The following is a 22,582-nucleotide window of genomic DNA, read 5'->3' on the forward strand; positions in this document are numbered from 1 at the left end:
ACTCCCTGGCCCAGGAATCGAACCCACACCCCCTTGCATTGGAAGGCTAAGTCTTAACCACTGGATGGCCAGGGAAGTCCCCTGCAGCTGCTGCTAAGTCACTTCAGTCGTGTCCAACTCTGTGTGACCCCATAGACGGCAGCCCACCAGGCTCCCCCGTCCCTGGGATTCTCCAGGCAAGAATACTGGAGTGGGTTGCTATTTCCTCCTCCAGTGCATGAAAGTGAAAAGTGAAAGTGAAGTTGCTCAGTTGTGTCTGACACGTAGCGACTCCATGGACTGCAGCCCACCAGGCTCCTCCGTCCATGGGATTTTCCAGGCAAGAGTACTGGAGTCGGTGTCATCACCTTCTCCGGGGAAGTCCCCTGCACTCTCCTTTTCCCAAAGTCTCATCAGGGCAGATGAGACGGCCTCAGAGCAGGGACCCAGAGCTACAGTGAAAATACCTGGAGCTTGTGTGATCCGGGATGTGGGCACATACTCTTCCACACTTGGTCCCAGTGTCTTCCTTAGATACTTCGGTGGCTTCTTCCTGAAGAGGCTGAGGCCGCCTGCCTGGATCCTGGGGCTGTGCCGCCCACTGGGCTCCTGGCTCCCAGCACCAGCCACGGGAGGGAAGGAACCACAACCCCCAGGAAAACAACAAGAATGGGAAAGCGACCTCCCTGCTCCCATAGGTAAGTCAGACTCTCCTTATCTGAACCTAGCTTTCTTTACCACAAAACCAGAGAAAAGCCTTCATTTTTCATTTCTTTGTAAAAAGTTTCAGGGAATGAAAATCAAGAAGAAAATAGAAAAACGCCATTTTAATTAAAAGTACAGTTTGAATTTCTTTCTCTGACACTAACAGAAGTTAAAAATAGAAATCAATTTCAGCAAACTTCCAAGGCAGGCTTTGAAATGTCAAGGTTTAAAAAAAAAATTTATTTCACAGCATGAATTTACATATAAATACAATCTGTACAATGTATTAACTGAGTGATCAATGAACTTCCATCCTGAAGGAGATCTGGTATTGGGACAGGCAGGGGCAGAATTCAATTACTGCCTCCTTAGTGGAAGACGCTTCAGCCTGGAAGAGGAAATAAAAGAGAGAGAGTTAGATACAGATAGAAAAACTAGATGGTTCAGTGGGGGAGGAATATGAAAATGCCAGGCCTTTCCCTGAATCAAAGTGGCACAAAATACAGAGAGTGACCCACACCATGAAAGAAAGCAGCATTTAATTTGCACTCTTAAGATTCTGTTCCCCCCAAAACACACAGAGAGACTCACTCCGCCTCTCATGTTAAGACCCATTTATAAAAGCAAGTTTTAATCCTGGTTTCACTTACCTATCTCATGTATGACCCTTGGGAAGGAACTAAAAAAACAAAAAACCATGCTTGTTCTAGGGCCAAAAGCTCCTGAGCTGCCAGTCTTAAACTTAGCTTTGAGCACACAAGAACGTTCATGGCAGCTCTAACTCACCAAGCAGAGCTGGGTCACCCTGACTCTAGATCCTTGCTCTACAGCCCCAAACTGGCACACCAAAGGCCCCCAACAACGGGATAGAAGGATACTCTGTGGTGTATCCTATTAAGGAATACTCCATGGCAATGAGGACGAACCAGCTGTTACTAAGACAGTATGGAGGAGTCCCATAGGCCAGATGCAAGAGCTCCTAGTACACAGGTCCCTTAAATAAATCTCAAAATCAAGCAAGAGTAATCAGTGATGACAGAAGCCAGAATGGTTGCCTTTGGGGCTAGGGGTGGGGACCATAGTGAGCAGGGGTTTCTGGAGTGCTGGTTTAGTCCTTGATCTAGGTAAATTCAGGTAGAGAGAATGCGTGGAACGATGAGCTTATGATGTGAGTGCACTAAAGAGGGTACTCCACTGTATGATTCCAGGTCTGAGAAATTCTAAAATGGGCAAAGCTAACTTAGAGGGACAAGATGCAGATCAGTGTCTCCTGGGGAGAGGATGGAGACGGGGGAGGTGGGGTGGCAGACTGCAGTGCCATCTAGAACTAGGCCGTACCATCACTGAAGAAAAGCATCAGGGGCCTTTGACAAGAGTGAGACCTCAGTCAAGTGCTAGGGATGCAAGTAAGACCCATATGGTTGTGACCCTCAAAATGCTTCTTGCAGGAGGGACTTCCCTGGTGGTCCAGTGGTTAAGAACCGGCCTTGTGAAGCAGGGGATGTGGGTTCGATCCCTGGGTCCAGGAACTAAGATCCCACATGCTGCAGAGCAACGAAGCCCCTGTGCCACAACTAGAGAGTCCATGTGCTGCAATAAAAGATCCCGCCTGCTGCAATCAAGACCCAATGTAGCCAAACTAACAAAAGAGTAAATGGAAAAAAAAAAAAGCGTCCCTTGCAGGAGACAGATGCAGACAGGTAATACAGAGTGGAGTGAGGCACAAAAGATGGACAGGCCCCCTGTCTCTCTGCGGAGAGTCTAGGAGGCTTAGGGTTGAACGGCTATGGAAACTATACCTTTAATAACCACCAGAATAATATTTAAATACACTTCACACCTCTGCCCCTGCCTTCCCCCCATCCCAGGCCCTGCCTCAGTGATAAGTGCTCTCAGGAGTGTAAGAACCCCTCCAGTCCTCTTCTCTGCAAAGATGTACATACAGGCGTACACGGGGAAATCCAAAGGAGTGAGGATGACAGTACCAACTGCATACACTATTCTGGAGCTTTTGGCCTCTTTTTGTTAAGTTTCAGGTGCCAATCAGCAAGCAGCCCATGTTTTCTGACTGCTACGCTCGGCACACTCCGCCATACCTTCCAGATGGGCATCGAGAGGCTTCCATGTGTGCAAGTGCCTCTCTGTGGGAACGACTCATCACGTGGCCCCAAACAGTCAAGGGTGATGATATCAGGGGTTGGTAACAGCCTCTCTGGGCCTTGCTTTCCCTGCCTATGAACTGAGGGGACACGAGTCACAGGGTGTGTGGGGATTAAAGGAGCCCACACCCATGTGGGTGCCTCATAGTGCCTAGCCCATCAAATCAGCACTGGCACGTGCCCTGAGAAAAGGGAGACATGAAGCAGCACAGCTGCTTCCGGGGGCTCTGGATTAAACTGAAATGCTCATATCTTTGTGTTTTTGAACCATGAGAATGTCCTGTCTACTGGGAAGACATAAATGAAAAAGAACATGGGGCTGGCACTTGTTTTCCCAGATAGCAAAATAACTATAAGCCCATAGGGATTAAAACAGAGTGGACGGGCTTCCTTGGTGGTCCAGTGGTTAAGATCTGCCTTGCAGGGGACACCAGTCCGACCCCTGGTCCAGGAAGATCCCACGTGCCTCGGAGCAACTAAGCCGGTACACCACAACTGCTTAGCCAGAGCTCTAGAGGCTGGGAACCATGATTACGGAGCCCATGCTCCACACGAGAAGCCTGTTTTGTCTCTTTTCATCCTGGGCCCACAGCTGGACTTTCCCCACCCAGTCCTGCGGTGGACGGCAGGGTCATCGAGCTGCCCTGGGCTATGGGCTGGAAGGGAAGAGAAGCCAGGACTTGCAGGCAGGGCCGTAACAACCTCCAGAACCATCTTCCAATCCATTTTCCTCCTCTGAGGGTCACATGCTACAGTGGAACAAACTGGGATCCTGAGTAACTTTCTCAATCCCATTGATGCCTCGCTGGCTGAGCCACTGGGATTCAGGGGTTCTTCTAAATCACAGCTCTTTTACTTACTCTCACTGATATTTACAACTGGTCATCTATCTGGAGAAAGTTAAGATGGATGCCTATACTACTCTGTTCACAAAAAAGGAAAATAAAACAACTCAAATACACTAAATAAAACAAAACTGAAAAAGCATGAGGACAGTCTACATACATATACAAAATCTTACATTAGGGAAGGCCTTTAAAAGACAAAATGTAGAACACACCACCACCACCAACAACAACAACAAAAAACTAGGAAAATTGAGTGTACCAAAAATTAAAGCTTCTATTCAACAAAAGTCATATAACAGGTAACACTCTAGAACACAAAGGATGACTATCCAGAATTATTTTTTAGTTTCTAAAAAAGTTTTTATAAATTTTTAAATGTTAAAAAAAAAAAAGGGTTAGGGGGATACTTCTCTGGCAGTCCAGCGGTTAAGACTCTCTGCTTCCACTGCAAGGGTCACGGGTTTGCTAATACCAGACCACCTGACCTGCCTCCTGAGAAATCTGTATGCAGGTCAAGAAGCAACAGTTAGAACTGGACATGGAACAACAAACTGGTTCCAAATCCGGAAAAGAGTAAGGAGTACATCAAGGCTGTATACTGTCACTGTGCTTATTTAACTGATATGCAGAGTACATCATGAGAAATGCTGGGCTGGAAGAAGCACAAGCTGGAATCAAGATTGCCAGGAGAAATATCAATAACCTCAGATATGCAGATGACACCACCCTTATGGCAGAAAGTGAAGAAGAACTAAAGAGCCTCTTAATGAAAGTGAAAGAGGAGAGTGAAAAAGTTGGCTTAAAGCTCAACATTCAGAAAATGAAGATCATGGCATCTGGTCCCATCACTTCATGGGAAATAGATGGGGAAACAGTGAGAACAGTGACAGACTTTATTTTTTGGGGCTCCAAAATCACTCCAGATGGTGATTGCAGCCATGAAATTAAAAGACGCTTACTCCTTGGAAGAAAAGTTATGACCAACCTGACAGCGTATTAAAAAGCAGAGACATTACTTTGCCAACAAAGGTCCGTCTAGTCAAGGCTATGGTTTTTCCAGTGGTCATGTACGGATGTGAGTGTTGGACTGTGAAGAAAGCTGAGTGCCGAAGAATTGATGCTTTTGAACTGTGGTGTTGGAGAAGACTCTTGAGAGTCCCTTGGACTGCAAGGAGATCCAACCAATCCATCCTAAAGGAAATCAGTTCTGAATATTCATTGGAAGGACTGATGCTGAAGCTGAAACTCCTGATGCAAAGAACTGACTCATTTGAAAAGACCCTGATGCTGGGAAAGACTAAAGGCAGGAGGAGAAGGGGACAACAGAGGATGAGATGGTTGGATGGCATCACGGACTCAATGGACATGAATTTGAGTAAACTCCAGGAGTTGGTGATGGATGGTGAGACCTGGTGTGCTGCAGTCCATGGGGTGGCAAAGAGTTGGACACGACTGAGCAACTGAACTAAGCTGAACTGAACAGGGAACTAAGATACGACCTGCACGCCTCACAGTGTGGGCCAAAAAAATTTGTTTTTAATTTTTTAAATAATAATTCCTAAAAATCAGTAAAACAGTACCTAAAAACCAGAAAAACAATCTAACAGAGGACAGAACATTGTAAAATGTTCAGGAGCACGTTATTCACAAAGGAGCCCACAGCAAACACTGAGACACAAAGCAAAAGATACTCGGCTTCATTACTGATCCAGGAAATGCAGAGATGACATGCCATTCTTCACCCATCAGGCTGGCAACATCTCCATGCTGCTTGTAGCTGATATAACAACAAGGTACTTTCACAATTCAAATGGATAGAGCCACTTTTAACAACAGTTTGGTGGTATTTATTCCTTCCTTCTAAGGGCTTCCCTGGTGGCTCAGATGGTAAAGCGTCTGCCTGCAGTACAGGAGACCCAGGTTCGATCCCTGGGTTGGGAAGATCCTCTGGAGAAGGAAATGGCAACCCACTCCAGTACTCTTGCCTGGAAAATTTCATGGATTAGATTTATGTTAAAAATGTGAAACAAAATGTGTGTGTACCTGTGTGTGTGTGTGTAGTTGTGTAAAAAAGTCTTCAAAGTTACAAAGCAACTGACAACAGAGGGGACTGTGGAGAGAAGAGAGATTTGGGGAACTGGCCACAGTTTTACCTATAAGATTTGAATTTTCACAACAATAATATATTTATATATTACTTATGTAATTAAAAGTTAACTTTATAAAAAGCTGAGTCAATACACAAATCAATCAGCCTCTGAGCTGCCTACCGTCTCAGCAACTCCTGGGGTGACAGGTCTGTGGGCCCTTCTTCACTCTGGCTGTCACTGCTGTCTGTACTCTCAGAACTACTACTTTTCTCTGCTTTTTTATTCTTTTGCTTGCCTTTGTGTTTGTGCTTCCGGTGTTTCTTTTTCTGAAAAAAAAGTAAATAACCTTAAGGACAACAAATAGGTGTTTCCATCCCTTATTCAGCACAACTACAGGCTAATGAGGCATTTGGTTGCTGGAGTCATTCAAAAACAAAACCAAGGGGCCTTCCCTGGTGGTCCAGTGGTTAAGCACAAAGAAAAACCTGGGAGAAGGTTAGAGAACAGTACATACGCCGTTGAGAAGCAAGGAGTTTGGTTTTCAAACCTGTCAGCACCAGTTCCTTTCCTTTCACCCTAGGAGAACTTCTCCAGTCTTCCATGCTCAAGAATCCTCTTTCTTGGGAGCTAAAAGTAGAGCTGTTTCTAATCAGTTCTCCTACTGCCCAGACCACTGTGGGAGCCCAGCACTAACGTTAACTGAATTAAACGTCTGCACCATAATGCAAAAGAAGATACCGATGTCGAGGTAAGGGCTCTCAATGGTGTTCTTCAAGGGTCTGTCACTTCAAGTGACAAGCTACAGACCCAAGTCTCTATTTGTAGTGATGACAAAGTAGTTGAGAAATATTCAAACTAATACCTTCTTTTTATATATCAATATTAAATATTATTATTTAATTATTTAAACAATTACTTTATTAAAGTTAGTAATTAACTGTTTTATTACTTAACACTCAACCATTACTCTGGGATAGAACCCAGGTCCCTGCAGTCAACGTGCTGAAGTCCTAACCACTGGACCACCAGGGAATTCCCAACTCCAAGATATTAAATGTCCTTATTTCCTACTTTTTAATGTTCATGAATTTTAAAAAAATTTAAGTACAACTGAATAAATTAAAATATTCTGTCTGAAAGAAAAGCAAAGTGTTTTTGAAAATCAAAGGGTTACATTGAATTGGTATTCAGTCAAGTCAGTGAGAGACCTGTGGCCACATCCCTCTTTGACTGGCTTCCTGGGTCACCCCTGGAGGCTGGGGCATCTGACGCCACACACCTGGAACTTACTCACCTTCTCTTTCTTCCGTCTATGCTCTTTCTTGGCCTTGCGTTTTTCTTTGTTCTTTTTATGTTTCTCTTTGAGAGGTGCCTCAAGTTTTTGACGTGCATCTGAAACACAGATGTAATAAAGACATGAACTAGAGGCACCATGGGAGAATAAAAGGCTAAATTACTGAATTCAGTAATGACGCAGATAGAATGTTTACCATTAAGGCAGAACTCCAGCCCTACCTCACTGGTAAACAAGCAGATTAGCGTGTCACACTGTAGCTCTATATTTAGAAACTGCCAGAAACCTCAACCTAAGACCTGTTTGATCCAACGGGTATTTGGTCACAGCCTTATCTGCCAGATGAAGATAAAGTCAGACCAGAATGCCTACAAGCTTTCTGTAATTTAACATCCTTGGGCAAACTCAAAAGACGGATCAGAATCTGCATCTGGTTCTGTCACCAGCTCTGTGATCTTTGACATGTTGTTAAACCTCCCCAAGTCTGTTTTCCCATCTGAAAAAAAGGGGAAAACAAGAATCCCTATCCCCTTAGGGACATAGAGAGGATCAGAGGTCCAGAGAAGGACCATAAACATGAACCCCAAAGCCATAACTGCCAGCCCCTCTGAAAGCCTCCTCCCTTTCCAAAAGCACATTTCATAGGAGTTCGTCTTATAACTGGAAACACTAAAAAATTAGCATCAAAAGAACATAGTGTACGTGATCATTAAAAATGACTAAACAAGTTGCATGAGCTCAAATTCTCCATCTCCAAATTCTGAACGAGTTGTTTTCATGAACTTCCAGTCATCAAACCAGCAGAAAACTACCTAGAGTAGAAACACTGTAAGACATTAAAGCAACTTTTATCTACCTAAAAAAAAGCTCCAAGGATTTCACAAATACAGTTTATTTTTCAAACCAGGTTAACAGATATCTGCAACTTTCTAGTATTATATTTTGGTCAGATATTTCCAAATTTGACCTCCCCAAACTATTTTTTTTAATGCTAGTTTTTGGAAAATAACTCATAGACCAAATTAGGTTATCAACTATTACAAGGATATCAAGGGCCATTCTGGGAAACAGCCATAAGTAACTTAGCTTTCAGGTAACTGACACATGTATTTTAAACTAAAGATCTGAACAACTATAGAGATGAGAAATACATTACCACAATTTTTCAAAACATCACACTTTTTACTCCTCTCTGCTTTCTATCATTTCCTTGAAAGCTGGGTTAATTAACCAAACCGATATGTGTAAGTGGGCACTACAGGAAACTATAAAGTAGGTAAGAGAATTTTATGTCATTTATACATCTGGGCCCTATTATCAGATGTGTGTTAACCCAGCTTTCAAAGAGATGATAAACCAGTATAAACATTTTAATGTGAGAAGTCAATTTAAGCTGGCAATGAACAGAAGTCGTCAACAGACACTGGGGGAGGAGGATGAGCTGTATTTACTGCTGAAAGGATTAGCTTTATTTATTTATTTTTTTGCTACATTAGCCAAAGGATTTAAAAAAAGTCTCAGAATATCCTTCTCTCTACAATTTCTGTTCCATCTTTGTGTCCTAGATTTTTAATTAAAAAAAAAAATTCTATAAGTGAAAAAATTTGAGATACTAAGGACCCTTCTGTTAAAAAGGTTTTTTTCAAAAAAACTGAAGGTGTCTGAGACTGAAGAGCAACTACTATCATTTAGGTACAAGGTGGAAGCACTGATTTTCAAGTGTGGCTGAGAACAGATAAGCGAGGAAGAAACGTATACATTTGGGCGGCCCCGTGCTGGATTATGTTGGTGGGTGGAACGATGTGATTAGAGTTGTTCTATCCTAGGGGGAGACTCTGGTGTTCATGCAAACAGATGATGCAAAGCACTCTCGACTCACTGGGGCAGAAGACTGGGGGCAGCCGTGGGCCAAACGCCTCTCTTTCATCTATCTGCATCTTCTGAATCGGGAAGAGTGGTGCAGGCTCCTGGGGTGCTGGCTCGCTAGCTGAAAAACATCAGGGTACTAATTACATACACATGCCAAACATCAATGTACTTGAGTCTAAAACTGCCTATTTTCACCAGATAACACATGCTTTTCTTCAGTACCCCCACTTAACCAGCTCACGCCAAACGCTGAGAACACAGAGGAAACACACAGGCCCGGCCTCTGACTTCATGGACATTTGAGCGGGGATGTCGGTCACCCAATGATACCTGCAACCAGGTGCCCCAGTGGCCGTACCACCGAGGTGGTGGCGGTGCTTGTAGTACACACTCACATTACCTGAGACCTAAAAGGCTGAAATACATCCTTGAGGGAGGGCCATCTCAAGAGAATAAAGACAGAAATAAACAGGATGCCAGACTAGGTCCCAGCTCGGAAGGCTTCACATCACTCAAATTGTCAAAGAGCAGAAAAACTGAATATGAACAAATTATCATGTTCACATTAATAATCTCATTTTTAAAGAACAGATAATTTGGTTTTCAGAGATAAGAGAGAAAGATGGGGCAAGTCTAGAAAAATATGTATCGAAGTGTTGGTGGTTATCTCTGGGAAAGGGGGATTCCAAGAGACTTAAGCTTTCTATATTTCTAAACTTTTAAACTTTTCAAGTAACATATAATTGTGTAATTAAAAAATAAGTTGCCTTTTTTTTCACAGAAGAAATAAATAGGCTAACATTTGCGGTCACCTACAAACGAACAGTATCTTATATCTCTACATAACTTTTTGGTTAAAGGCCCTTAAAAATTATACCTACGTCCACCACAGACTGACAAGGGCAAGAACACTGTAAGACGGATATGCGAAATTCTGTCCATCCACCCAAGCATCTGAAAAGTCTCCCACCCTTGCACATGGCCCCCATTCCTATACCAGAACCCCTGGCTGGGGTAAACAGAACAGGTAGAACAGGCTACTAACCAAGCGTCAGACTCATTATAATGAGAACAGACACCACCTACCAAGTGCTACTTATGTGCCAGGCAACGCCCATCTGACGGGTGAGCCAGAGCACACAATCTGCCCTACAGAGAAGAAAGCAGAAGAACCCCTGTACATGTTATGACCAAATGTTTCCCACTAATCCTGGTATCTTGTCGTCAACCACATGAAAAAAAGGAAGTTTTTTTTTTAATGAAAATTTTACTATTTTTAAATTCTTCTCAACTAGCACACATAGGAAAATCAATATTATCAAACATAGCCATTCTAAAGATATACCATAGATTTATGCCAGAGAGGAGGGAAAAAAAAAAGAACTCTGCTCCATCTCAATTAAAAATGCAAAAGATTATGAATGTCATGTCTTACTCTTTGTGACCCCGTGGACTGTAGCCCACCAGGCTCTCCTCTGTCCATGGGATTCTTCAGGCAAGAATACTAGAGTGGGTTGCCGTTCTATAAATCATACAAATATTTTTGGATCTGTCTACTAAGGGAAGCAAAAATAAACAAATAAGACCTAATTAAACTAAAAAGCTTTTACATGGCAAAGAAAACCATCAGCACAAGGAAAAGACAACTGAATGGAACAAATATTAGCAAATGACATGACTGATAAAGGGTTAATATCCAAAATATTTAAACAGCTCATACAACTCAACATCAAAAAAATTTTTAAAGTAAACAACCCAATTAAAAAATGGGCACAAGACCTGAAGAGATATTTTTCAAAGAAGTCATACAGATGGCCAACAGGCACATGAAAAGATGTTCAACATCACTAATCAGCAGAGGAATGCAAATAAGAACATGATGAAAACAAAACAAAACAAAAACACAAGATATCACCTTACACTTGTCAGAATGCCTATCATCAAAAAGACCACAAATAACAAATGTTGGTGAGGATGCAAAGCAAAGAATTCTTGTACATTGCTGGTAGGAGTATACACTGGTGCAGCCGCTGTGAAAAGTAATACAGAGAGTCCTCAAAAAACTAAATAGAACTATCATATGATCCAGCAATCCCACTCCTGAGTATATTTCCAGAAAAAAAAACAACTACTCTATGTTGAAAAGATGTATCTACACACACACACACACATACACAGGAATATTATTCAGCCATAAAAAAAGGCAATTTTGCCATTTGCAACAACATGGATGGAGCTGGAAGATATTATGCATAGTGAAATAATTTAGAGAAAGACAAACCCAGCACATTATCACTTACATGGGAGGATAAAAAAATAAAACGAGTGAATGAACATAACAGAACAGAAACACACTCACAGACGCAGAAAACAGTCTAGTGTTTACCAGTGGGGAGAGATAAGGAGAGAGGGGCAAGAGAAGGGTAGCGGATTCAGTGACACAAACTACTACGTATAAAATAAGTAAGCTACCGGGTATTCCGTGGCAACCCACTGGTTAGAACTCTGCGCTTTTACTGCCGAGAGTGCAGGTTTGGTCCTTGGTCAGGGAACTAAGATCCAGTGAGCTGCAGGGTACAACACCACCACCAGCAAAAAAGCTACAAGGATATGTTGTACAGCACAGGGAACAGAGCCAAAATTTTAGAACACTTTTAAATGGAGTATAATCTATAAAACTTTTGAATCACTATGTCATATACCTGAAACATAACATTGTAAATTAACTATACTTAAAAAAAACTTGTTTTAATTTAAAAAAACACGAAACTTAAAAACTTAATCATCAGTTGCAAATTATCTTGGTTAAAAATTGATACCAAATGAAGAAGCAGCCTCTCTACAGACACCAATGTTTTCTTTTTCAGATTCCAAAGTCTGAAATATCTGACATACCTTGTGCCACAGATGATGCTCCAGCCAAGTCAGTCTCTTGGGAACTTTTGGAGTCAGCTTCCCTGGTACCCTCCTGATCATCCTCACTGTCACCTTCCTCATCCTCAGAGGACGAAGACTTCTCATCAGAGGAGCTGGCAAAGATGGCTTTGAATAAGTCCATGGATGGGCGGCTACCCTCTCCTTCAGTCTGTGAATCCACATCTTTGTTCACTACCTGTATTAACAGTGAAATAAGAATCAGAGGTCAAGAGGCAAGGATGAAAAGAGCTACACATTCTAGAACACGGCAGATGCACACGCACAGGCACTTATGTTTATCCTCAGGTGTGTGGGCCTCCATATCCACACATTTGCTAACTAAACAATGATCACTCACATATTATCATTTTGTGGTATTTTTCTGATTCAATCAATACCTGCAGACCACGCTGACTGGTAGAAGCAGCTGAAACCTCTCATGGAAATAGGTCATTAATCAGAACTGCAAGGGACCCAGAAAAAGGCAGCAGGGACTAGCACAGCACCTCTGTCCCGGTTCCTAAAGTCTATCTGAGGCTTCTATGGTGGTCCAGTGGTTAGGAATCCACCTTGCAATGCAACAGACACCGGTTCGATCCCTGGTCTGGGAAGATCCCACATGCTGAGGAACAAGTAAGTCCGTGAGCCACAACTACTAAGCCCACGTGCCCCAGAGCCCATGCTGCCCAACAAGAGAAGCCACCAGTAAGAAGCTTGGGCAACAAGTAGTAGCCCCTGCTGCTGCCACTAGAGAAAGGCGTCGTACAGCAACGAAGACCCAGCACAGCCAAAAATAAATCAATCAATAAATTTAAAAAAAAGTCTATCTGAGCCTTTAGAGGTCCAAACATGAAAGGTAATGAAGACAGTGTACTCATTAAAAGGTGCTGAAAACTGGGGACCTCCACATTTGGATAGCAAAATCAAACCAGTAAATCCTAAAGGAAATCAACCCTGAATATTCATTGGAAGGACTGATGTTGAGGCTGAAGCTTCAATACTTTGGTCACCTGATTCGAAGAGCCAATTCATTAGAAAAAGACCCTGATGCTGGGAAAGACTGAGGGCTGGAGGAGAAGGGGACGACAGAGGATAAGATGGTTGGATGGCATCACTGACTCAATGGACAAGTCTGAGCAAACTCCAAGAGATAGTGAGGGACAGGGAAGTCTGGCCTGTTGCAGTCCGTGGGGTCGCCAAGAATTGGACATGACTGAGTGACTGAACAACCACACAATGCGGAGAGTGGGAGGAACACACTGACAAAGTGGTCCTGGAGCTCCCCTCTGCAATTAGCCCCAGGATGGGGGGTCAGGCTAGTGACTTTGTACATACTCCATCCTATAAACAGGGACAAAGGTATGAAGAAGGCATGGTTCCCACATCCCAACAGATGGTCAGCTTATCACCAGACAGACATGGGGTGATCTAAACTGCTAAGTGTAAACAGCAGCCACAAGAGTGGCTGAGATCAGAATCCACTTCAGTCCTTCCGTTTTACCACTGAAGAATGTAGGTCAGGAACGACAAGAGGCTCTGTCAAAGACGCACATGTGCTATACATACACACACATGCCACACGCCCCGGGTGGGCCTGGACTCTACCTGGTGGAGCTCTCACTCTCGGCCAGTAGCCCCTCCCATATCCCACACCACCTCCCATTTCTGAAGCAGAGTTATAAATATGTGAAGAAAACCAATACACGATGGAGTTTGTGACAGTGTAAAAATCCTTTCCCATAGGAAAAAATTAAGGATATCGTTGTCCACTAAAAATAACCAGGGCACCTTGGAGTAAGGACTGACTCTAGAATTGGGGCTGAGATATTAAAAAAAGAGCTTAGAGCATCTAACTGTGCCGAGAAAGTGAGGACACGCTCATAGCGTAAGAGGGATGTACCAACGGCACACAGGAGCCAAACGGAATGGGCTTCCACTAACCAAACCAGGAGAGCTGGGGCTTTAAAATAAGTTGGGACTTCCCTGGCAGTCCAGTGGTTAAGACTCCACGCTTCCCCTGCAGGAAGCATGGGTTCAATCCCCGATCAGGGAACTAAGATCCCACATGCCACACAGTGTGGTCAAAAAAATGACAGTACTCAATTATCCCTTTGGATAAAATAGGAAACCATGGGCCCACAGTGATAGAAATAATTTGATGAGGGACAGGGTGTTTATATATTTCAGAGCTCTTCAATTTGTATTAAAAACAAAGTAAAATAATAAATAAATAAATGTACTTAACTACAAAAGGGAAAAGACTAACTTCCTAGTGGAGAGGTCTGGTAGATACCACCTTACTTGAGTAATCAAAGGGAGAATCAGCAACAGGACAAATCAACGCCATGTGCCATTTTGGCAGGACACACTGGGACCACAGCAGCACCCCTTCTGAAGTGTTCCTGCCAAAAATGCAGGCGCGGATCTAATCCTAAGTAAAGGCCAGATGAGCCTAAACTGAGGACTGTTCTACAAACCACTGGCCCATCATCTTCAAAAGTATCGAGATCATGAGAGTCAAGGAAAGACTGAGGAACTGTTCCAAGACTGAAGGAGGCTAAAGAGTTGTGGCAGCTCAATGCAACAGTGATGCTGCGCTGCACTCTGGCTATGAGGGACAGCTAGTGGATCTCAAACGGGTTGGAGCACTGAGCAATAGTAATGCCTCAATGTTGACTTGCTGATGGTGATGGATGTTCCATGGTTGTATAAGAGAACGCCCTTCTTGGGACTTCCCCGGTGGTCCAGTGGTTAAGAATCCTTGAAATACAGGGGACAAGGATTTGATCCCTGGTCGGGGAACTAAGATCCCACATTCTGCCGGGCAATTAAGCCTGAGAGCCACAAGTAGAGAGAGTCCGTGCACTGCGATGAAAGATCCCACATGATGCTGAAACACAGATCCTGTGAGCTGCAACTAATGCCTGATGAGGCCAAATAAATACATAAAAAGAGGATGCCCTTCTTTAAAAGAAAATGTGGGTGTTGACGGGGTATCCGGCTGGCAATTTATACTCAAGTGGTTCAAGAAAAAAAAATTATCTACACTGTATCTAAACTTTTAAGATTGTTTCAAACTTTTCAAAGTTATAAAAATGTCAGGAGAGAGGCTAACAGTGAAGCACAGGAAATCATAGCCACAATTGCCTACAAAAGTCATGTATTTGATATTTTTATGACAAACCACAAACACCAAAGTCACATGCATGGACCATTACTGAATGACAGTGCTTGCAGACAGTCCCGACCTTTAATAGTGTCTGTATTATTAAATGTCCCTTGGGGTAGGAAATGGCAACCCACTCCAGGGTTCTTGCCTGGAAAATGCCATGGACAGAGGAGCCTGGTGGGGTACAGTCCACGGGGTCGCAAAGAGTCGAACACGATTGAGCAACCAAGCAAATATGCACATTATTAAATGTACGTGAGTATATAAGACATCCCACACTTAGATAGCCTCAGATGATTGTTTTGTTTATATTTTTTCCAGAATATAATAGGAGCTGAACTGAAATTAAACAATAACAACATACACCAAACACACAACAACTACATCTACAAAGCTCCCTAACCACCACCACCCCCACCTTCCACCAAAAGTGTGCACATTCACAATTGTGGTGACTCAGGGAAAGAAATTAAGTAACTCAGCAAGGGGAAGAGACCCTCCTAGGGTCACAAGCTAATAACTAAAAAAAGCAAGAACCAAGACATTTCAGCCAAAATTATCTAAATACTATTGCAACATGATCTGAGAAAATCTAGAAGGCTTTCTAACCCATTGACCGTATCACAGAGCCAGAACCCCTGGGTTTTATACCATCAGACCCCAAAAAGCATGGTTCCAAATCCACGGTGGCATGGGGGATGGCTGCTGCTGGGCTCAGCAGGAGGGGACCATTTTTTCTGGCCACAGGAGCTGTGGCTCCAACAGTCTGGAGTGAATGTCACTCCTGTGTTCCCCGGCCTGCCCTCCTGCCACTTGACTCCAGACAGAAAAAGTCACGGGAAGTGCAAGGCAGAGCAAGGAAGCAAAAGCCCCAACTTTCTAACTGGAGGACTTAAAGGGCATGTCAGCAATATCAGGAAGAGGAGGAGCTGGATAAGGTGATCCAGGGTTAATGAGTTTCTTTCTGCCTCACCTCTGAGCTCAGGGATCTGATTTTGAACAGCACACCATAGCCTTTGATAACAGAACTATGAGATTAACTACCAGCCATGAGGAACAGCACATACAGGAAAGATCTGAAGAGTACTATAAAGGCTTTGAAAACTTGAAGAGCATTTCAACCAAGATGGGTTAGAACTTGTAGCCTGAACCTAATTAGGTCCATTGTCCACTTAAGCAAAACAAAACAATACAAAACACTGAGATTCTCCTTAGAATTTAAACAAGACCCAGAATCTCATAACATTAATATTCAAAGTATCCAGAATGCAATCCATCCCTGAATAGGGAAAGTGTTAGTCGCTAAGTTAACGTCTAACTCTTTACGACCCCATGGACTGTAGCCTGCCAGGCTCCTCTGTTCATGGAGTTCTCCAGGCAAGAATCCTGGAGTGGGTAGCCATTCCTTTCTCCAGAGGATCTTTCCAACTCAGGGAACGAACCCGGCTCTCCTAAATGACAGGCAGATTCTTCATCATCTGAGCCACCAGGGAAGCCCAAAAAGCCTATAGCTATAGCACCCACGGAGGCGCTCCACGAGCTGCCAGTCCTCAGCTGGGCGGGAGGGGTCTGCAGTACAGGTAAGCGGACCACCACACCAGGAGCGTGTGCGCGGTCGGGGCCAGAGCAGAGCCTCATCCAAGTACTAAGCAGATCCCTGCTTAGCTTCTAAGATCAGATGGGATCAGGTGCATTCAGGGTGGTATGGCCAGAGACAAAACTTACTTGGTACACAAACAAACAAGAAAATCTCAGCTTGCAAAAGATAATCAACAGACGCCAACCTCAAATGACAAAAATGTTGGAATTAGAAGATAGATTTTAAAGCAGCTATTATAACCATGCTTCAAGAATAAAGACAAACAAATGGAAAGATTTTTCAAAAGTCTTAGCAAATAAATAAAAGATATAAATACAATAACCCAAGTTAAAAATTCACTGGATGCACTCAATAGCAGAATGGAAATGGCAGAGAAAAGACTCAGTGAACTTAAAGACAAATCAAGAGAAATTATCTGATGTAAACAGGGGAAAAAAAGATTGAAAAACAGAACAGAGGCTCAGAGACCTATAGTACAAATTCATTTAATGTCATCACAGTCTCAAGAGAAGCGTGAGAATGTATGCAGAAAAATGTATCTGGGGGAATTCCCTGGTGGTTCAGCGGTTAGGATTCTGCAGTTTCACCGCTGAGGACTTGGGTTCCATCACCAATCAGGAAACTAAGATCTCATAAGCCACTCTGTGTGGCAAAAAATAATTTTTATAAAAGAAAAATATTTGAAGAAAATAATGGCTAAAAATGTCCCAAATTTGGTCAAACACAAAGATTCAAGAAACTCAGCAAACCCCAAACAAAATAATCTCAAAGAAGTTCACACTCAGATTTTCAGATACATCGTTATCAAACAGCCAAAATCGAAGACAAAGTGAAAATCTTAAGAGGAGTCAGAGGAAAAAATCACATCATTACAAGGAGAGGAACAACAATGTGAATGGCTGCAGGTTTCTCATCAGGAACCCCGAGGCCAGAAGGAGGTGGTAGAATATTTTAAAAAAACTGAAAGAAAAGAACTGTTGACCCAGAATTCTACATCCAGCAAAAATACCTTTGGGAATGAAGATGAAATACAGGATATTCTCAGATGAAGGAAAATGAAGAGAATTAGTTGTTGGAACTGCTCTGAAAGAAATGCTAAAGGAAGGAAGGAAGGAAATGATAAGAGGGAAACTCGGAACTTCAGGAACAGAAATGGTAATATCCAAGTAGATCAAACATATTATCTGCTCAGCAGTTCTCTAAAATATGTATAACGATGGAAAGCAACAATTTAAATATTGTCTGCTGAAGTTTTTAGAGAATATATATATTAATAGGTAGCATATAAGACAACAACATAAAGCAGGAAGGGTAAAGGGATTGCACATTCCACCCAAAGGGATAAAATATCAATTCTAAGTACATGGTGAAAAGGTTAAGTATGTGCATTGTAACTCCTAGGGCGATCACTGAAAAAACAGAGTAAAAAATTAGACAAATTAAAATGGAATACTAAAGATTATTAAAGTAATATGAAAGAAAATAGTAAAGGAGAAACACAGGAATGAAAGAGTGGGAACAGAATACAAATACTAAAATTACAAACCAAAACCCAATTATATCTACAAATAACATTAAATGCAAATGGTTAAAACATACAAAGATTAAAACACACAGATTATCAAAATATATTTAAAAATAAAAGACCTAATAACAATGACACACTGTTTATTAAAAACCCACTTTAAATGTAATGTTAAAGAGTAATATCACATGATGAAAAGGTCAATTCACCAAAAAATATAACAATCCTGGGAATTCCCTGGCAGTCCAGTGGTTAGGACTCTGCAGGCTCACTGTCAAGGAAGGGCCTGGTTTCAATCCCTGGTTGGGAATTGATCCTGCATGCCTCACAGAGTGTCCAATAAAAACATAATACCCTTATATAAAACAATCCTTGGTGTGTATGTACCTAACAAGAAAAGTTTCAAAATACAGGAAACAAGCACTTGGGAATACAGTATGGCAATTTCTTACAGTTACATCTGTATGTATATATTTCCCACCAATCCCACAATTAGGTATTTACCCTAGAGAAGCGTAAACTTACGTTCACACACAAATCCACACATGAATATTCACAGCAGCTTTAGTTATGATAACCAAAAGCTGGAAACAACTATATGTCCTCAAAGAGTGAATGGACCAAGAAGCTGTGGTATATCCATTCAATGAAATATTAAGCAACAAAAAGGGTACATACCCAGTACTGAGGAATCTCAAAGGCGTGACACTAAGTGAAAGAAGCCAGTCTCAAAAGGCTATTTATATTGCCTGATTCCATTTATATAACATCCTCCAAGGAACAAAACTATGGAGACAGAGTTGAGAGCAACAGTTGACACGGGTTTAGGGTGATGGGAGGGTATGGCCACAAAGAGACCTCATGAGGGAAAGTTTGAGGTGATGGTCTCTCTCTGCATCCTGATTACGGTGCTGGTTCCATGAACTTATGTATGTGCAAACCTCACTGAACTGTATGTTTTTTTAAATGGTCAAGTTTAAGGTATGTTAAAAACACAATAATTTTAATGAGGCTATTAGAAATAAAACCAACTTTTTATTAAGCTCAACTTTTAACTATTAAAGCAGTCTTTTTTTTTTTTTTTTTGTGGGGGGCCACACCTCACGGCTTGTGTGATCTTAGTTCTCTGACCAAGGATTGAACCTGAGCCCTGACAATGACGGTGTGGAGTCCTAACCACTGGATTGCCCGGGAATTTCCACAGCAATAATTTTTTAAAAACCCAATGAATATTTTCTCTATAGTCTCCATAAAAGGGAAACTTATTACTTGAAAAAAATAATATTTTCTATATAATACACCGAGTTTTGTTTCAGTGTCTGACATTCAGTGAAAGGCATTCCAGGTAGAGATGTTCATAACGTCTCCTCAGATGATTAAGGCTATGTCTGAAATTGTTGAACTGCAGGGCAGACGTAGACAAACTACAGCCCATAGGCCAAAGGAACCCACTGCCTATTTTTGTAAAGTTTTCCTGGAACACAGATGAACTCATTTTTTTTTTCCATATTGCCTTTGGTTTCTTTTTCACTCACCAGCAAAGGTGAATAGCTATGGTACTGTATGGCTCACAAAGCCTAAAATATTTAATATCTGGCCTTTCACAGCAAAAGCTTGCTTACCACTGCTATTGAATAACAGCAAAGCATCACCACTGGGAAAGGCAAAAGCCACAGTCAGTCTGGCAAAGAGAGCTTGAAAGCCCTGAATACCTTATTCGAGACTGATTCCGTTGCACACTCTTCCTCTTTGTTTACTAATGGACTGGGCTCTGGTTTAGCTGGACCAACTTTTGATCTAGCCAAACTTAAAAATTCACTAATGGAATCTTCTTTCTTTTCTTCTTTAGAAGTATCCCATCTGGATGGTTTTCTTGATTCTGAAAGGTAGGACACAGACCTAATGTCAGAATTAGCAAGCAAAAGGCAAGCTGTACTTATGGTTCTTTAATTCATTCAAGAACATCAGTGAGCCTTTATGGTCCAAGCACTGTGAGAGGTGGTAGGAATGTGGCAGACGCTGAAGCAGAGCCCCAGTCACAAATGGTGTACACCTGGACCATGTCAGCATGACCTGATGTACTCACATAAACAATCCTTTTAACAGGAGGGTTTGCACGGCTTCTACCCTACGGGTTAGATGGGTAGTTGAACTGCTTGTACCCTTTACTTCTGTCTTCCCAACAGGGTAGGGGCTGAGGCCACAGTCAGCACATGGACCTGGGGAAGCCCTACTCACTGTCGGAACCTCGGTGCTGTGGGACTTTTTCACTTGATGCTCGCGTCACAGGTGAGGAAGCTGTCTCAGGGATCGTCAGAAAGTTGAAGACTGAGTATTTGTCACGTTTCACTCTCGGTAAGCCAACTAAAGTTGAACTGGGGGTTGAAAAGGAAACATATATATAATTTTAATAACAACTGCAAGGATAAAATCAAATTCCTGTGAAGCTGCTCGTCTCCTGTTTTTCACCAGCAGCCCTTCTACTTGACTGAAAAGATCCCTTAAGATGTTTTTGCTTCTCAAAGCAATTTTAGAATTTGGAATATCTGACTTTAGGAGTCAGGAGTTTTTCTTATGATAGGAAGAGCCAGAATTTAACTCTGACAAGAGATATCCATGGGAAAAAAAAGTTCCATTGCTAAAAATATGCCTAAATTTTCTGACAAAATCTCTGATTCAACTGGATATGCTTTCTTGCCATGTTTACAATCAGATAAGTTGTTGAATTCATGGAACAAATCAGAAAACATAAGTTTCACTTTAAATGTAAACTCTATGTGCAGGATTAAAAAGGTGACAAATTAGACAGGCATTTTGTTTTTGTAACTTGACATATCTGAGTCTCTATCTTCAGTACAGAACAGAGTTTGCTAAATGGAGGTCTGCTTATTTTTTTAGCAACAAATTAAAACAAGTTAAATCTGCAAAGTCTGCAGTTCCAAGTACTTACAAGTAAGTTCACCTAGAAAAGGGAAATTTAAATGCGTATGTAGGGGGAAGGTAAGCTTTAACACAGGGGCGTAAGTACTGACATAAAGGCAGGTTTATCAAACTTACTCTGGATAAGGGTCAGGGACATTAAACCTCTTACACAGAAGCTTGTCAGGGTGCCACTCAAATGTGTCTCGGGTAAGCTTCCCAAACATCTTCATCTTCACAGCCGACTGCTTGTCACTGACATCATTCTGGGAAAAGACAGGCATCTGTTTCATCAAGTGGCCACACAGCTGGCCTGCTTCCCCATCTATGAGTCTCCAAACAATCTCCCAAAATTTCAAAACAGCTTATGCTATATATCTGCTAAAGTACACTAGAAGTTAAAAGAACAAACCTATCTCTTATTCTATACTGCCATGTATATTTTGATGCTTTTCACCAAAAGATTTAATGTATCTGGCTACACCTACACAGTGTTTTCATTTAAAAAATTCAGCATTGTAGGAGGTACTTCCCTGCTGGTCCAGTGGTTCAGAGTCCGCCTTGCAATGCCGGGGACGTGGGTTTAATCCCTGGTTAGGGAACTAAGATCCCACATACTGTGGAGCAACAAGGCCCACGAGCCACAGCTAGAGAGCCCGTGTGCTGCAACTAAGATCTGAGGCCCCCAAATAAATAAATTAAGTAAATAAATAAATAATTTAAAAGAATTAAAAAAAAAAAAATTCACCACGTAGGGAATAGTGGCAACAGACCTCTTGGTCCCGAGGAACTTCCACCTGATCAGAATCGTCCTCCTCCTTGGCGTGAGTGAACCGGGAGGACAACGTCGAATGGGAAGACGCATAGAGCAGGGCTGCCCGGGCAAACTCGTCCCGCTCTCGGCCTCGCTCCCACTCTGTCATACCGGGATCCAGACAACGTTCCAGAGCATCTATGGGGGAGAACAAGGAACTGCTTCACTCCTAGGAAAACACGGGCAACTTATAGGAGAACAAGTTGTGCGCACCACTGTAGAGTTCATCAGAGGAAACACAAATCGTTAGCCTGGTTCTGAAGAGCACAGCACTGGGGTACTTGGTGGGTAATTGTGCTCCCTTCCTCAAAATGATGTTTTTATCCGAAGCACCAATAGTCTACCATGGTGAACAGTTTGATAATAAAATAATTTGTTAAGTAAATGTTTTATTAACCCCCCAAAATGATGCTTTTGTTGAATTCTGCCTCCTGCACATAACAGAGAAAAATATTGGGAGACTAATGCTTGATTCAGTTTTCAAAGCCAGCAACTTATTTCTAGTACCAGACAGTGAAAATTCATCTGTATACTATATTCCAAAGTTTGAGCAGAAAACACTTCTTTCTCTAACATTTTTTTTTTTTAATTCAAGAAGAAAACATCAGGGATATAAAATCTTGGCACAGTACACAAGGACATGCTTTGAAAAACCGACCCCTCTAATTTGAGGACAAGCTCTCGCAGGACTTCTG

The 22,582-nt window shown here is 42.2% G+C and overlaps 1 protein-coding gene across 1 annotated transcript in view; it reads right to left on the bottom strand.

The window, feature by feature from the left end:
* Positions 1–804: 804 nt before the first annotated feature.
* GPATCH1 (G-patch domain containing 1) overlaps positions 805–22,582 on the bottom strand; it is a 53,806-nt gene continuing 32,028 nt past the window's right edge. The window contains exons 12-20 of the mRNA XM_040253159.1: positions 21,847–22,025; positions 21,212–21,339; positions 20,393–20,529; positions 19,867–20,033; positions 11,840–12,056; positions 8,955–9,062; positions 7,076–7,173; positions 5,962–6,107; positions 805–1,072 (exon numbers count right to left, since the gene is read on the bottom strand). Of these exons, the coding sequence (XP_040109093.1) occupies positions 1,042–1,072; positions 5,962–6,107; positions 7,076–7,173; positions 8,955–9,062; positions 11,840–12,056; positions 19,867–20,033; positions 20,393–20,529; positions 21,212–21,339; positions 21,847–22,025 (1,211 nt within the window). The 3' untranslated portion in view covers positions 805–1,041. The remainder of the gene's footprint in view (positions 1,073–5,961; positions 6,108–7,075; positions 7,174–8,954; positions 9,063–11,839; positions 12,057–19,866; positions 20,034–20,392; positions 20,530–21,211; positions 21,340–21,846; positions 22,026–22,582) is intronic.

This window comes from Oryx dammah, unplaced genomic scaffold, assembly GCF_014754425.2.
Source record: "Oryx dammah isolate SB20612 unplaced genomic scaffold, SCBI_Odam_1.1 HiC_scaffold_13, whole genome shotgun sequence".
NCBI lineage: Eukaryota > Metazoa > Chordata > Mammalia > Artiodactyla > Bovidae > Oryx > Oryx dammah.